Source organism: Triticum aestivum, chromosome 4A (assembly GCF_018294505.1).
Source record: "Triticum aestivum cultivar Chinese Spring chromosome 4A, IWGSC CS RefSeq v2.1, whole genome shotgun sequence".
In the NCBI taxonomy this organism is placed as follows: Eukaryota; Viridiplantae; Streptophyta; class Magnoliopsida; order Poales; family Poaceae; genus Triticum; species Triticum aestivum.
The window spans coordinates 491,065,331-491,081,959 of NC_057803.1; the positions used below are offsets into that span (position 1 = coordinate 491,065,331).

The 16,629-nt window shown below is 49.2% G+C and overlaps 1 protein-coding gene across 1 annotated transcript; it reads right to left on the minus strand.

The window, feature by feature from the left end:
- Positions 1-12,995: 12,995 nt before the first annotated feature.
- LOC123086541 (alcohol dehydrogenase 3) lies at positions 12,996-15,840 on the minus strand. Its single transcript, XM_044508299.1, has 9 exons — positions 15,531-15,840; positions 15,292-15,428; positions 15,138-15,184; positions 14,314-14,639; positions 14,138-14,220; positions 13,959-14,034; positions 13,797-13,858; positions 13,603-13,698; positions 12,996-13,514 (listed from the first exon to the last, which is right to left on the minus strand). The coding sequence occupies exons 1-9, from the start codon at positions 15,562-15,564 to the stop codon at positions 13,236-13,238; spliced, it is 1,140 nt and encodes a 379-aa protein (XP_044364234.1). The 5' UTR covers positions 15,565-15,840; the 3' UTR covers positions 12,996-13,235.
- Between the last annotated feature and the right edge of the window lie 789 nt (positions 15,841-16,629).

A 16,629-nucleotide genomic window follows, 5' to 3' on the forward strand; every position in this document is an offset into this window, starting at 1 on the left:
GAGGGGTTAGAGCTTCATCACATACCCCGACTGAAAAATCAAGCAGCTGATGATCTGGCAAAAATAGGTTCCAAAAGAGAAGCCATTCCCGGCAATGTGTTTTTGGAACACATCCACACACCATCAGTTTAGGAGGATCCCTTCACTGAAGAGGCCCCGCAACCAAAAAGCGCCACGGATCCGACTGAAGTTGAAGTTCCAGTTGTGGTCGAGCTGATCATGGAAGTCTTGGTCATCACTCCCGTCTGGACAGTACCGTACATCACGTACATCCTAAGGAAAGAACTCCCAGAAGACGAAGAAGAGGCTCGACAGACCGTCCGTCGATCCAAGGCCTTTACAGTCATAAAGGGACAATTATATAGAGAAAGCGCGACTGGGGTCAGCCAGAAGTGTATTACACCAGAAGAAGGTCAGATGATCCTTAATGATATCCACTCGGGGACCTGTGGTCATCATGCGTCCTCTCGGACCATTGTGGCTAAAGCATACCGAGTGGGGTTCTACTGGCCAAGAGCCAATGAGATGGCAAAAGAGATAGTCGACAAATGTGAAGGATGTCAGTATTACTCCAATATGTCACACAAGCCCGCGTCAGCCCTGAAAACCATTCCACTCATTTGGCCCTTCGCTGTTTGGGGGCTGGACATGGTTGGACCACTGAGAACAGGCAGGAGCGGCTTCACTCATGTACTGGTAGCGGTCGACAAGTTCACCAAATGGATTGAAGCCAAGCCTATCAAGAATCTTGATGCTTGCACCGCTATCAGTTTCATCAGAGATTTGATATTCAGATATGGAGTTCCGCACAACATCATCACCGACAACGGGTCAAACTTCGATTCCGACAAATTCAGTGCCTTTTGCGCCTCTCAGGCCACTCGGGTCGACTATGCTTCGGTCGCTCACCCCCAGTTGAATGGGCAAGCAGAAAGGGCGAACGGCCTAATTCTCAAAGGACTGAAGCCCCGATTGATGCGCAATCTCAAGCACGCAGCAGGTGCATGGGTCGACGAGCTTCCATCAGTCCTTTGGGGATTAAGGACAACCCTGAATCGATCGACCGGAAGAACCCCATTCTTTCTGGTCTACGGAGCCGAGGCAGTCTTACCGAGTGACCTGCTTCACAACGCCCCCCCGAGTCGAACTCTACTCTGAAGATGAAGCAGAACAAGCCCGGCAGGACGCAATCGACCTCCTGGAAGAAGAAAGAGAAATGGCCTTGATTCGATTGACCATCTATCAGCAAGACTTGCGTCGATTCCATGCCAGAAACATGAAGAGTCGAGCCTTCCAAGAAGGAGACTTAGTCCTCCGAGTGGATCAGCAGAAACCACACAAACTCACTCCTACTTGGGAAGGCCCCTTCATAGTCACCAGAGTCCTCCACAATGGAGCATACCACCTCTACAATGTTGATCACCAGATTGATGAGCCATGAGCCTGAAATGCGGAGCTACTCCGCCCCTTTTACACTTGAATTATCATTCAGATAAGATGTAATAAGAAAAAACTACTGTAGTTTATTTATCAAAAGACAAGAGCATTATAATTTTCCCAGTGATTATTATTATTTTTGTTTACGTAAGAAATCCCCCAGTGGGTGGCTTAGCTGCGAATCCACTTCGCCTAAGTTTATAAAAATGATTTCCTACCGAGTGGCGAGCCAGCCTCCCACTCGGAGTCTTAGCTGCGAATCTGTTTCACCTAAGTTCGAAAAAATCCTACCGAGTGGAGAGCAACCCTCCCACTCGGGGGCTTAGCTGCAGTCCAGTACTCGCCTAAGTTCTCTCACTTGAGGACTTAGCTGCAGTCAGGCACTCGCCTAAGTTTGAAAAAATCCTACCGAGTGGAGAGTAGCCCTCCCACTCGGGGGCTTAGCTGCAGTCTAGTACTCGCCTAAGTTCTCTCACTTGAGGACTTAGCTACAGTCAGGCACTCGCCTAACTTTGAAAAAAATCCTACCGAGTGGAGAGCAGCCCTCCCACTCGGGGGCTTAGCTGCAGTCCAATACTCGCCTAAGTTATCTCACTTGAGGACTTAGCTGCAGTCAGGCACTCGCCTAAGTTTGAAAAAATCCTACCAAGTGGAGAGCAGCCATCCCACTCGGGTGCTTAGCTGCAGTCCAATGCTCGCCTAAGTTCTCTCACTTGAGGACTTAGCTGCAGTCAGGCACTCGCCTAAGTTTGAAAAAATCCTACCGAGTGGAGAGCAGCCCTCTCACTCGGGGGCTTAGCTGCAGTCCAGTCCTCGCCTGAGTTCTCTCACTTGAGGACTTAGCTGCAGTCAGGCACTCGCCTAAGTTTGAAAAAATCCTACCGAGTGGAGAGCAGTCCTCCCACTCGGGGGCTTAGCTGCAGTCCAGTACTTGCCTAAGTTCTCTCACTTGAAGACTTAGCCGCGGTCAGGCACTCGCCTAAGTACAAAAACACATCCCGCTCTGCAGTAACAAGCTGCAGGTCGACAGCCGCCTCCTCCTTGGAGAGCTTCACCACAAATACAACATGCACTCCATCCTGCCCTGCAGTAACAAGCTGCAGGTCGACGCCCGCCTCCTCCTTAGAGAGCTTCACCACAAATACAACGTGCACTCCATCCTGCCCTGCAGTAACAAGCTGCAGGTCGACGGCCACCTCCTCCTTGGAGAGCTTCGCCACAAATACAACGTGCACTCCATCCTGCTTTGCAGTAACGAGGTGCAGGTCGACTGCTACCTTCTCCTTCGGAGCTGTGCCACAAGTACAAAAAATTTGTCTCGAATGAAGAACTATTTCCACTCGACGGGGGATTTATAAAGATATTCAACGATAAACCGAGTTCAGATAAATCCTAAAGGGTCCGGACCACAGATCAAAGTGCTCAGGCATTCAGCCCGAAAGAGTTTAACGGTTACAAAAACCACTCGGCATTCCGAGGCAAATTTAAGGTGGGGCATAAAAGTTTGTTCACTCCGCAGGAAGAGGGCTGGCAGGCTCGACGAACTCATCCAGGTCGACGCCATTGGCAATTCGAGTGGCGGCAGCGATGAAAGTCTCCATAAAAGTTCGAAAGTCATGCTTCTGGGTGTTGGCGACCTTGATTGCGGCCAGCTTATCTTGTCGCACCTCCTTGCAGTGGACACGAACAAAATACAGAGCCACATCAGTGCCACACCGAGCAGAAGACTTCTTCCACTCCTGCACTCGGTCAGGGATTCCGTTAAGTAGAGTCATCAGGGACTCAAGATCGTTTTGGAGCGTAGCTTCTGGCCAAAGTGCCGGGTCGATCCGTGACATGGCGACCTTTAGTCGAGCCAAGTAGTCCACGACACCGTCGATGCGAGATTCCAGTCGGAGCAGATTCATGGCAGTTTCATCTTTCACGGGAGAATTGATTGGATCCAAACCTGGTTCGATCTGCCCAGTCTCCTCTTCAAAGTTCTGGCAAAACTCTGCATTCACGATCCAAGGATAAGTTAATTTTCGTACACTGAGTCGACACAAAAAAATCAGTCGGAACAAAATGAGCACCTTCAAGCTTGATGAACAACTTCTTGGCAAGGCTCCTCAGATAGCTCTCCAGATCATCCCTCCTGCGAGCAATGCTTTCCATCTTCTCGCCCAAGATGAGATTCCCCTTCTTCCAGCGCGAGCACTCCTTGTTGGTGTCGTTCAGAGCAGATTTCAGCCTGGTATTCTCTTCTTCCAACTGGCCGACCGAAGCCAGTTTCTGTTCAGCTAGAGCGTTTCTATCGTCAGCTTCCTTTCGAGCAGCAGCCAAATCTTGGTCCTTTTTCACTAGAGCTTCTCTCAGCTTTTCTGCAAAGAAATGGTGCTTGATTCAGAAAGAGCAGAAGGGTACTCAAGCCCAAGACAAACCAGTCGACGAACTCGTCTTACCATTGGCGCCATCCTTAGCCTTTTGCAGCTCAGTCTTGGTCAGCTCCAAGTCAAGGTTCAGTTGGATCTGCTGTTTCTCCAAATCAGCAAAGCGAGCTCCAAGATCACAAGATTTCTGCAATCAAAGAGGGGAAGTTATTTTACAGCGAAAAACAACAAAGACAATAAATACTAAGACTACGGTCGACTGCCCGCAGTCCACCATAGTCTCGGGGACTACACCCAGTGGGTGCACTTTGCGTGCCCCCACTGGTTCTGATCCCACTCGACCGGTCCGCCGAAGTCGAGTCCAGGAAGTAAAAAAAAAAGGCAGAAAGAGAGAAAGTAGAACTCAGACTACAATCGACTGCCAGCAGTCCATCATAGTCTCGAGGACTACACCTAGTGGGTGCACTTTGCGTGCCCCCACCGGTTCTGATCCCACTCAACCAAACCGAGTGGAAGAGACAAACTACCAGTTTGGTTTATACATTCAAAAAAATACAACAAGTACAGTCGACTGCCAGCAGTCCACAGTAGTCTCGGGGACTACACCCAGTAGGTGCACTCAGCGTGCCCCCACCGGTTCAAAAATTTCAATCAACGCACCCAGTGGGTGTACAGATGCAAAGATTTTTCGGAAAGAGTCTTCAGATAGCATATCCTAACAGAATAAGCAGTGACCAATTAACCTGAACATTGCTTTGAAGGGCCGAGCTGGCGTCGTAGGCGGCCTGACTAGCGTCCCGCACCGTCCTCATCTTCTCCATCATGATGCCCGCCTGACATATGGCTTCCTTGGCAGCATTCACTTCGTCCTCTGGGACATGATGGGTCGCAAAAACTGAAGGTGGGACAACGGGAGCCTGAGCAGTCGACGAAGAAGGCAAGGCACTCGACAGTGGCACAACAAAGGTAACAGAACCCCGATTGGCGTCGCCAGTGTCCTGAACGACTGGTTCCGTCCTCGGCGTCGACTGTAGCGCCTCGCTTGTAGGAGCCTGCCTACTCTTCCTCGTCAAAGGCCTCTCGGGCTCTTCATCATCATCGGGGAGGTCAATAATGTTGGGAGCTATGCAAAGTTCAATTGCCAAAACCACATCACCCAATGATGCACATTGCGGTTGAATCGACCAAACAAAGACAGTATGGCAGAAATCATACCTGGATTAGAAGTGACCGCATCCTCCATCACCTCATCATCGTCCCTGTAAGCTGAGGTCCCTGAAGTGGCAGCGCTGACAGTTCCAAAGTTCGTCCGGTTAAAACAAGAAAAACAAACAGCGCAGAGCGTCGAGTGAATACAAAGGGAGACACTCACGCGGAGGCGACAGTGATGTCAATCTTGATCTTCGGCAATGCCTTCCGAGTCTGCGGCTCGGCAACTTTGGGATGCTTTGGTGCTTTCTCGGTCGGGGTTGGTGAAGAGATCCGAGGACGCTTCGAAGACTGACCAGCCTGAGCCGTTGCCTTTTCACGGGCGCTCGGTCGTTCTTGGGCAAGCTTGGATCGCCTCTCCCTGCGAGGAGGCGACTCGACTTCTTCTCCGTCGCTTGAGTCGTCGCTCTCTCCGTCCCCTTCACCGTCGGAAGTCCACTCGCCACTGTCGCCGCCGCTCGCCTCACCTTCCAGAGCTTGCTCTTGCTCCCTGTTGGGAATTGAATACATTTCAATAATGGCCTGAAAGAAAGCAGAGAGAGAACAAAGTCAGTCGACACAGTATAGGTAGCTGCACGAGTCAATTCAGATTACAAGCAAAAGCCCAGAATCAAACCTTCTCTGGTACATGGGACTGGTTGAATGGAGGAACTCTCCTGGCTCCCCTGGGGTTGTCCTTGTTTCCAGTCAGGCCCGATAGCCACTTCTCCAGTGTGTCATCGTCGACCTCCTCCGGGTGGATCCGAGTGGAGTCTTCAAGACCCGAATACATCCACATCGGGTGGTCTCGGGCTCGAAGAGGCTGGATGTGCCGCTGAAGGAATACCTCCAAGAGATCCATACCGGTGACCCCGTCACGGATAAGCTGGACCACTCGCTCGACCAGCACCCTCACCTGTGCCTTCTCCTCTGGGAGCACCTTCAAAGGAGATGGTTTCCTCACTCGGTCCATGGTAAAGGGAGGGAGGCCAGTCGAATGCCCTGGCGTCGACTGGTCTTTACAATAAAACCAGGTCGACTGCCATCCGCAAACTGAGTCGGGAAGAATCATGGCCGGAAAGGAGCGTTTTCCTCTCATCTGGATACCAAGACCCCCACACATTTGGATCACTTGAGTCCTCTCGTCACTCGGATTAGCCTTTTTCATTGTCTGGGAGCGACAGGTGAAAATATGCTTGAAAAGACCCCAGTGAGGCCGGCAACCCAGGAAATTCTCACACAAAGAAATGAAAGTGGCGAGATAAACGATTGTGTTGGGAGTAAAATGGTGGAGTTGTGCCCCAAAGAAATTCAGAAATCCTCGAAAGAAAGGGTGAGGAGGCAAGGAAAATCCACGGTCGACGTGGGTGGCAAGAAGAACGGCTCACCCTCCTGGGGTTGCGGCTTGGATTCCTTCCCCGGAAGCCGTGCCGATTCATAGGGGATCAGCCTTCCCTCGGCCGGGTCGTCGAGGTCGTCCTGGGTGAGCTTTGAGTGGATCCAGTCACCCTGAATCCAGCCCTTCGGCAGGCTGATTCGCGAGGAGGATCCGCCCCGGCTGGTCGCCTTCCCCTTCGACTTCGCCGTCGCCTTCTTCGCCCGCTCCAGAGCCGCTGTCTTCTCCTTCCCCATCGTTGGCGTGAGGGCGAGAGCGGGCGCAGCGGAGGAGCGTGAAGAGGAGAAGAGATAATGGGGACGCACTGTTCGGGGAACCCCGGTCCAACGCCTTATATGAGGCCGCTTCCGAGTGGCTGACTGGTAGGCCCGGGCGGTTCTGTCAAATCCCGTAACGATCGCGCCTGCGATACGTGGCGAAAAAGGTGGCGCGGGGATCGAGGCAGCTCTGCTCTATCCCATCCGATTACTGCGGCCTCCCCCGTCCCGCGTGCTTCCCAAAATTCAGATCTCACGAAATCTGCGGGCAGCGGAACAACTTGTCAGACCAAAGATCTCCTCCGCACCGTTACTCGGAGCCTTTCAAGTAAAGAAACTCACTCGACAAAACCCTAAGAATGGATCAAGGTGACTGGAAAGGAAGTCGCTGTCATCGCTCAGGTTCATTGATCCGAAACAAGAAATGCTCACGGCATGAAAAATGAGTCGGAGAAGTGCTCAATCCATTTCCCACTCAAACCTCAATCCATTCGGGGGCTAATGATGAAGCTATGTACCTAGGGTAGGGGCATGGGCCTGTCCAAACTGGCCTACCCAAGGACATCTCCAGAAGAAAACATCTTTCTGTCGACTTAGAGGTGTTCCACTCGATAGACTCGAAGATGCTCGACCAAGAAGCAACCACTCGACCAAGACCAAGCCACTCGACAGTCAGGAGACTTAAAGGCACTCCGCATGACAACGGTCAGTTATTAAGTAGCTTTTATGGTCATCATAACACTTTATTACTAGCGTTACCAGTAACGCCCTGCCTTAATGTACATTGAACCCTTTGTAACGTGGGCTGGCTGGGGTCCTGGCGCACTCTATATAAGCCACCCCCTCCTCCGAGACAAGGGTTCGCACCCCTATAATTCATACACACATAATCCAGTCGACCGCCTCCGGGCTCCGAGATGTAGGGCTATTACTTCCTCCGAGAAGGGCCTGAACTCGTAAACCCTGCGTTCTTACAACTTCTCCATAGCTAAGATCTTGCCTCTCCATACTTACCCCCCTACACTACTGTCAGACTTAGAACCACGACAATGCCCGCGGTTATGGGCAGATGTGAATTTGTTAATGTCCGGTTGTAGAAAACCTGAAGTTGATCTTAATTAAAATACACCAACCGCGTGTGTAACCGTGATGGTCTCTTCTCGGCGGAGTCCGGGAAGTGGACACGGTGTTGGAGTAATGCTTGACATAGGTTGTTCTAGGATCACTTCTTGATCATAGTTGTTCGACCGTGCTTTTGCCTTCTCTTCTCGCTCTCTTTTGCGAATATGTTAGCCACCATATATGCTAGTCGCTTGCTGCAGCTCCACCTCATACCTTTACCTTACCCATAAGCTTAAATAGTCTTGATCGCGAGGGTGTGAGATTGCTGAGTCCCCGTGACTCACAGATACTTCCAAAGCCAGTTTGCAGGTGCCGATGATACCGTGCAGGTGACGCAACCAAGCTCAAGGAGGAGCTCGATGAAGATCTTGTCCTTTGTGTTGTTTCATTCTAGTTGAACAGTAGTGGAGCCCAGCTGGGGTCGATCGGGGATCTGTGTAGCATTTGGGGTAGTCTTCTATTATTTTGGTTCCGTAGTCGGACCTTGTGTGTATCTGGATGATGTAATGTTATATCCATGTATTGTGTGAAGTGGCGATTGTAAGCCAACTATGTATCTCTTTCCCTTATGTATTACATGGGTTGTGTGAAGATTACCTCACTTGCAACATTGCTTTCAATGCGGTTATGCCTCTAAGTCGTGCTTTGACACGTGGGAGATATAGCCGCATCGAGGGCGTTACACAAGGCGACGATGACAGAGCTGCCATGGATGGCAGTAGCGCCATGGAAGATGCAGGGGCGTGAGGGCGGCGAGAAGCAGCAAAGGTGGACTTGGGCGCCAGAGGAAGCAGCAAGGCAGCGTCATGGAGATCCTGGACGACGGCGGCGCGCCTGCTGGCCCCTGGAGTGGCGGAGCGACGGGGACCTGACGGCGAGATCCGGCGATGAGGCGTCGAAGATGGCCAGAACCAAACCAATTCGGGTCAGGGAGGTGAGGTAGCAGGCCGGTGGCGTGGTGGTTGAGCACCTGGAGAGAGAGAAGTTAGAGGAGAAGAAAGAGAGAGGGAAGGAGAGAGACAGCAGGAGGCGGGCGGAGGAGCTGCGGCCTCTTGAAGGTCGAGGTCGCCGGCGGGGGTCTGGAAGTTGCCGCTGGAGGGTGCGACTTGCGGGGTCGGCGAGGTCGGCAGGGAGGCCTCGGGCGCGAGGAGAGAGGGTGAGGGATCGGGGCTTCTCCCTGGCGCGTGAGGAAAGAGAGCGAGAGGAGGGAGAGATGGGGATCGAGCGATGCGGGTGTGGCGGCAGGCACAGGAACGAGAGGGAGAGCTCGGGGCCTAGGGTTAGGGGCGTGCGGGCTGGGCCTTAGAGGCCTCAGCGCAAATGGGCCGGCCTGGCAGGACTAGGCCCAAGAAGCTGGTGGGTGTAGGCTCTTTCTCTCTCCCTTATGCCCTTTCTATTTATTGCGTAAACAGAAATAGAGAGAAAAGTACAGAGGGTTTGGGGTTGAAGTAGGGATGGAGGGACATATTTCTGGAAACCATGAAATATGCCCGATTTAATCAAATTAGTTTGGGAATTTTTACATACTATAAATTTAAACATGTTCGAATTTAATTCAAATTTGCATGAATTTATAACCTAACCAAATGAATCCAAATGGGCTTAAATTTTATAGGATGACCCTACATAGTAAATATGATTTACTGGCAAAACATGAACATTTATTTGAGCAATTCTATTTGCAAATCAAATAAATACAGAAAAGGGAAAGAAGGAAGTGGCATAGGGATTTGAATCTTGGGTGAAACCAAGTTGGAAGTGAGCATGGGGTTGATGGAAGGATCAAGAGAAGAAAAAGAAGTTGCAATGCACATGAGCAACTAAATTAAACAAACACAACAATGGTATGGAGAAGATGCATGATGCAAAATAAAATAAAACAAACATCACAAGCGAGCAAGCACGCATGAACATAACACAAAATAACAATAAAAATGGAGGTCTCGGTCTTGGGGCATCACACTAGTATCTTCAACATCCTTCCCTCCCTTTCGCCACCCACTCCCATTTGAAGGTAGATTTTGGCCTGATTTCCTCCAAGATGGTCCATCACTTCCCCAACCATTGCCACTGTTAGCCCATCCATACTTCCTTCTATTCAGCCCGCCAGTATTCTCTACCACAACCCTCGTTCGATCATCCAAACCCTGGTTGCTCTTAGGTAAATATCAGAGCCATCTCCCATATTGGGCTACCTCTCCACACTTCAACTTCTGCTTACATTCGCGATCTGTGTGACCCATTCTACCACAAGTATAGCAGAAATCTGGCAAAAACTACTGAAAATGGCACCAATTTTTATTTCCATCCTCACCATCCTTGCCTTTCCCCTTCTCCCCCACTATTGTGTCACCATCCTTATCCTCTTCATCATTTAAGAACATTCCTCTCATAATTGGTTCCTCCACCCTGATACGAACCTTAACTCTGAAAAATTGTGCTAGAGCCGTACCATCCTCCTCGGTATCTACTTCCATCAATTCACCAATTTGTTCCCCCGTATCCTCTGCAAGCTCCTTACACATCATTCCCAAAGGCACATTAGATATGCGTACCCAGATTGGCACCTTCTCGAACTTATACTCGTCTAGAGTTTTTGCTGGGTTGAACTCCTCCATGATCAACAGTTCTTTTCCAAACGTCCATGGTCCGTTTTCCACGGCCTTCCTCTTCGCCGCTTCCTGCTGGAACATAAACAAAAATCTGTTTCCGCCCATCTCCTTGACTTCCAGTCTACTCATCGGGCACCATGCTCTTGGCAAAGCTACCTCCATACCTGAAGCATACCCCGGTTTGTTCGACAGTAGTTTCCACATCGCCTTAACTACACCCCCTCAACATTCTTCTACAGAGTCCTCCTCCATCCTACCTTCACCCCTTCCTTTCAGCCTCCGATAAGTTCATCCGCTTGAGCATCCCTTCCACTCTCTCCATCCCTCCTAATCTGCCTCTAGATCACGAACTAGGTTCAAGTGTTTTACGACTAGGTGCCCTAGTACATCCAGAAGGCCTTTGGTGGTGGGAAGGTTCGAAGCACAAGAGATCACGGAAGGACACGAGAACCCCACTCCTCGCAAGGAAGACGAAGAGAAGGATCAAGATTGGTTTGGCGTGGACGATGAACCTTAGCGGTGGCTTGGTTTTGGTCGTGGGGCGGATCGCCAGACATAAAACCCTAACCGTCACCCACGGGACGGACCTCTTCATCAGCGATAACCCACAACTCTCAAAAATGCTCTATGAGTAGTATTTCCATATGTTTGTGGTTCACGAATCATACAAGATACCCATGGCGATACTCAATTTAATTGGCCCTGCAGGCATATGGTTGCGGTCAGTTCATAAGAAACTGACTGGGCTGACATGGTAATCCTTCGCTTCCTTGTTATGCACACAGTTTGGACGAGATAAAGACCAATCGCTAATTTGGTGGTTTCATGCGATCGAGCAACTTACATTTGTTGTTGATTTTATCGAGCACTTTGAAACATTGATAAATCATTTAATCTCATATTCAAAACTGGCGCATCCTTATTTTTTCCTACCCATTTTTTCGAGGGACTGCGGCCATATATCCGAGCAGAGATGCTCACGCAACGACCGCCGGGTCTCAAAACAGGAAACACCATGGAGTGTGGTGGTTGACTAAGCGTGGCAAGAAATGTTGCTCTATGCTAGGTGCATCGGCTGCAATATAAATTTTGTCTATGCGTAGATCAATCAGGAACATGCGACGGGAGATGGATCATAGGAGTAGATTGTTACCACTAGACGTGCAATGCCGTGCAGGGGATGTAGAGTTGAGGCAGCGCGTCTCCGGAGTCGTCTCCTCCTCGTCGATCTCCCACGTAAACGATCGAATCCCATGAACAGGTTTGCCGGAGCGGCGCAAGTCCACCGCCTCTAATGGTATCCGCGCGAGCAGAAGAAACATCGTGTGACAAACTGCTAGGTCCAATCATATAGCCGGCGGCGAGTGGAGGTGGCTATTTGCAATACATACAAAGCCCTTGTGACGGCGCCAAAGTGATCAATTGAAACCGTATGCCGCACCCCCACTATATATATGCATCTGTTGCGGGCTCAACACTTGGGCCTCGCACGGATTCTAAAGCCCGAAGTCTTTTCGGCATGGATCCAAGTCCGAGTAGGATCACATCTGATTTGTGTAGTCAGATCCAGCCTCACAAGTTTATTCCCTTAAGCGTGCGACCCCTTATGTTCAAGTCGGCTTGGTCGCAGGTCGGATTATCTCCGATCTGCTCGGCTGGTAGCGGCCTCTAGCAAGCCGCACCAACCACCAAGTAGACAATGAAGTCGGTTGGTGAACCCGTACAACATGTCACATTTTGGTTCCATTTGCCTATGTTGTTGGGATCAAGGCGAGTTTATCATCCTTGTGCTAGCCCGATCTCTTTCCCGTTTCAGTGATGTCGACCATAAAACGGATTATCACATAATCCCTATCGCATGGCCATGCTTATCTTGATCAGATCACACGATGAGCCCAGAGTATATCTCTCCTGATCGGAGGGGCGAATCACATCTTGCTCAACCATGTCTCCAAGCATGGGTCTGGACAAGTCCGAAATCTACTTTTATAACTATCCAGTTACGGAGTAACGTTTAGTCAGCCCAAAGCAGGTCTATTACCCTCCCGACTACATGCGCTAGCTCAGATCGATGCGTCTCGTGGTTGGGTCTGCCGACTCGGACCTTATTTGAACTCCGATCCAACGACGTCAAATCCGACCAGATCTTTCTAAGTCCATATTTCTAGCATCCAATGCTCCATGACTAGTGAGATCGAGCCATCCACCGTGTTATATGCTAGTCTAGTCAGCTGCGCGTTCAAGCAGCCCTTTCGACTAGGAACTTTTTATGACAATCATCGTACAATGCATAGTCTCACAAACAAGTCACATACTTGTTGATACACATCATTAATAACATTCAAGAACTATCTTTATTCATAAACACATAGAAAATATTGAGTCTAGGGCATTTCTCTAACAAGAACATCAAAGGAGCAATCGTACACATGACCGAGGATTGCCCATCGAGGTCGCCCTGCGCCGTTTGGAGCTGTGGGTGCAGCGTCTGTTGGTGGATTTGGGAGACTGACATGCTTTGCCTTAGGATTTGCACTTGAAATAGTCTAAGGCGAAGACCGCAAAACATGCAACGGAGCCGCCGATATTCGTTTCGATAAAAGGAAGATGCCGATTTGAACGCAGAAACTGCAGACTATTATTACTCTGGAAAATGTTCATGTACACTCAGAAGAGGTGGTGACACACTGAAATATAAAGACCAAACCGTGAACACAAAACACATACATGTTCGTTCTTGGTGACAAAAAATACACATGCGCATCTAACGACTATACATTATTAGTCCAGGGAAGTCCTGATAATTTATTTTTCTTTTGTTTAAAGCAGCGAGGGTGTGACGAAGAAGCTTGATTTACTCGTCCATCCTCATGACGCAGCGAAGTCCCTCTCCCTTGAGCATGAGGTCGAACGCCGTGTTGATCTGCGAGAAAGGCACGCTGTGGGTGATGAACTTCTCCACGTCCAGCTCCTTCCTCATGTACATCTCCACGACTTCCGGGAGGTCGGTGCGCGGTTTGTAGTTGCCGAAGAAGGTGCCCTTCAGGGTCCTCTCATTGAGGAAGTTCATCGGGTGGGTCTTGAACACCGCCTCCTTGTGCGGAACGCCCACCAGCACCGCCACGCCCCACCCCTACATTCAAATTTCAGAATTTCAGTTTAAAGCAGAAACACACATCAAGGCTCAAAATGATCAAATTACAACTGTGTCGAGAACATACATCGTGAACGCATTCAAAGGCGGATATCATGGTGTCGACGTGACCCGTGCACTCCACGGCTCTGTCGACTCCACCGTTTGTCATCTCGATAAGCACCTGGAGCACAATTCAACTGTGAGCATTTGGCACAGTATTTTGCAGCCCATGAACAAACTAAGGGAGTGATGCATGCTCGGGCAGAGAACTTAACAGACCTCTTGCACTGGCTTGGTGTGGTCCTTTGGGTTTACAAAGTCGGTGCAGCCAAACTTCTTGGCTGAAAATTGACATGTTGCTAAAGTTCAGTGTGTTGTCCATAAACCCACGTTCACCAAAATGGATTTATTTTACTTTCTGAAGATAGCAGCAGACTGTACCTTGTTCGTATTTTGCAGGGTTCAAGTCCACACCGATGATCCTTGATGCCCCAGCCATCTTGGCCCCTTCCATGGCCTGATCGTGTGAAAACATACAGCAATTAGTCACGGTTATTGACAATAATTCTCATCAACCTGCAGTAGTACATTGTGGAAGATAAATATCCTTTGTCACTTACAGCAAGGCCCACAGCTCCAAGGCCGAAAATTGCCACCGTCGAACCCTTTTTTGGTTTTGCGACATTGAGAGTCGCACCAAGACCTGAAGAAAACAAATGACTGCTCAGTAACTTATCATCGAGGCAACATGAATATGGTGTTTCACCGGAAAATATCAATCAGAACAATCTCTTACCAGTTGAGATACCACAGCTGAGAACACAAACTTTGTCGAGGGGTGCCTCAGGGTTGATCTTCGCTAGGCACCCAACATGGATCACGGTATACTCGCTGAAGGTAGAGGTCCCGACGAAGTGGAATATAGGTTTCCCACCGATGGTGAAACGGGACTGCCCATCGCCGATCATCACGCCCCGGTCGACATTGATCCTGAGGAGGTCACAAAGGTTGCTCTCCTCTGACTTGCAGTGAGCACAATCCTTGCACTCGCCAGTGAACACCGGCAGAACATGGTCACCTGGCACAAGCTCGGTCACGCCCTCTCCGACGCTCTCAACAATGCTGCAAGGAAAAAAAATTATTTGGGGAAAAGACTTACTTAACTGTTAAGAGTAGCACAGTATTTGCCTTAATTAAAATGACAACTAAAGACTGAATTTAGAACAGCGAAGGAAATAAGTCCTTCTAAATAATCTATAAAATATGTAGTTATGTGCTTGTTGTTTTCTTTGAGAATTACTAATGTGCTAGTGATGAAGAAAAATGAGATCACAAACATAGAGAGTAGATGCATGCACTTTCCTACAGAACATGAAAAAAAATATAAAAAATAGAATTATTCTACAAAGCAAAGCACTTTGAGGGAACTTGTGTGACAAAGCTGTCCTATGATTCTTAAGGTGTTATTTTTATATCATGGCAATAAAATAAATTATAATAACAACTAAGGATTCAGGATGAAAACTAACATGAATAAACCGTATAATATAAGATTCAAGATTCCACGAAATTAACAGCAAAATTGTAACAGAATAAGATAGAGACAGAGAAGATGCGTACCCTCCAGCCTCATGGCCCAAGATCCTTGGGAAAACCGGAGTTTGCCCCTACACAACACAACCACGCCATGTTAGCCACTGGTCCATGTCTCCATCACGGCTACGCACTTGAGAAACCTGGAACTATGGTCTGAATGTCTGATGCCCGGACATACCTTGGCTTCCCAGAAGTAGACGTCAGTGTGGCAGAGGGCGGTGTAGAGGATCTTGACACGCACCTCCATGGCCTGCGGCGGCGCCACCTCCACCTCCTCGATCGACAGCGGCTTCCCGGCCTCCCATGCCACTGCCGCTGCAGTCACCCAAGAACCAAGCCAAACCAATTAGCACTGATGAAATTCCGGAGGTTCTTCACTGATCAAGCAAATTTTCGGCGGATATTTGAAGAGCGAACCTTTGCACTTGATCACCTTCCCGGCGGTCGCCATCAACTCCCCCGGTCGCTCCGGAAACTCAGAGAGAAAGATGGATCTTTGCTGCTGTTTCTGCTTTGCAGTTGGTTGATTGTAGATTTTGGTGAGGAACGAAGGTGTGGCGAGCCCTGTATATATAGTCCTGGTGCTGGAGGAATCGGCGAGTAATTAAGCGTAGGCTTGGAGCGCAAGTGGGGAAGGAAGAAGGATTGTTTTTTCTTGGAGAAGGTAGCCGAAACAGGGGGTGGCCGTGGCTCCGCCGCTGCTGTCCCGTTTCGTCTGCGCTGCGCGCGTCTCCGCCGGTTTCAAGACTTTTTGCCCCGGGTGGTTTTCCAGTTTGCTGTGGGCGGATGGGATGGCACCGCGGGACGATCGCAGCCGTCTATTTACATGGCATTCTTCCTTGTCGTTTCGTCTGCAACCTTCGTAATAATCAATCAAGCTGATTGATTGATGGTTTAGGAGGTGGTGTTGATGCTTGCCTATCGAAAGCAGATTGGTTGATTCGACGTCTTATCAAGTTTTTCAAATAAATTTTAGTACCCTAGTAGGTAACCTTCTTTTTATTTGTGGTACTCATTAACTGTGTATTCGCTTGACAAACGTAAACATTGTTGACTATGTGCATTCCTTCGGTACAAAGGCGTGTAGATATTGTGAACTAGCGTAACTTTGATGGTCAGATTTCTTGTGGTGCAACCTACTCAGCTGGGTCTAAGTCCTAAATGTTGTGTATGTGCTCGCCCTTTTGTGGATTTATTCTAAAATTTAACGATTTTATTCTTTTAGTGGTAAACTATGTGCCCATCGACGGTGAGACACCCGTGGTAACTTCATCAATCTCAATACCCGCCGATTCAATCCCTCAAAGGTGCGTGTAGGGCGTGTATGTATGTGTGCGTGTTTGTTTCTATACTATGCATGTGTGTGTGTACATATATATCTTAGCATTTAAACACCCCTGTAAACAACCATTTTTCTATTCTAGGCAATGCTCAGACCAATTAACAATCATAAGACAGTGTTACTAATTCCCAGTCAACTGAGACTTGATATGTCTTGGTCGATGTTGTATTCGTG

Coding starts and splice junctions, on each gene's coding strand:
- LOC123086541 (XM_044508299.1), bottom strand. CDS start 15,564: ATGGCGACCGCCGGGAAGGTGATCAAGTGCAAAG. Junction 14,221..14,313: donor CAGCTGTGGTATCTCAACTG/GTAAGAGATTGT, acceptor TGTTTTCTTCAG/GTCTTGGTGCGACTCTCAAT. Junction 13,515..13,602: donor CCTTTGAATGCGTTCACGAT/GTATGTTCTCGA, acceptor ATTTGAATGTAG/GGGTGGGGCGTGGCGGTGCT.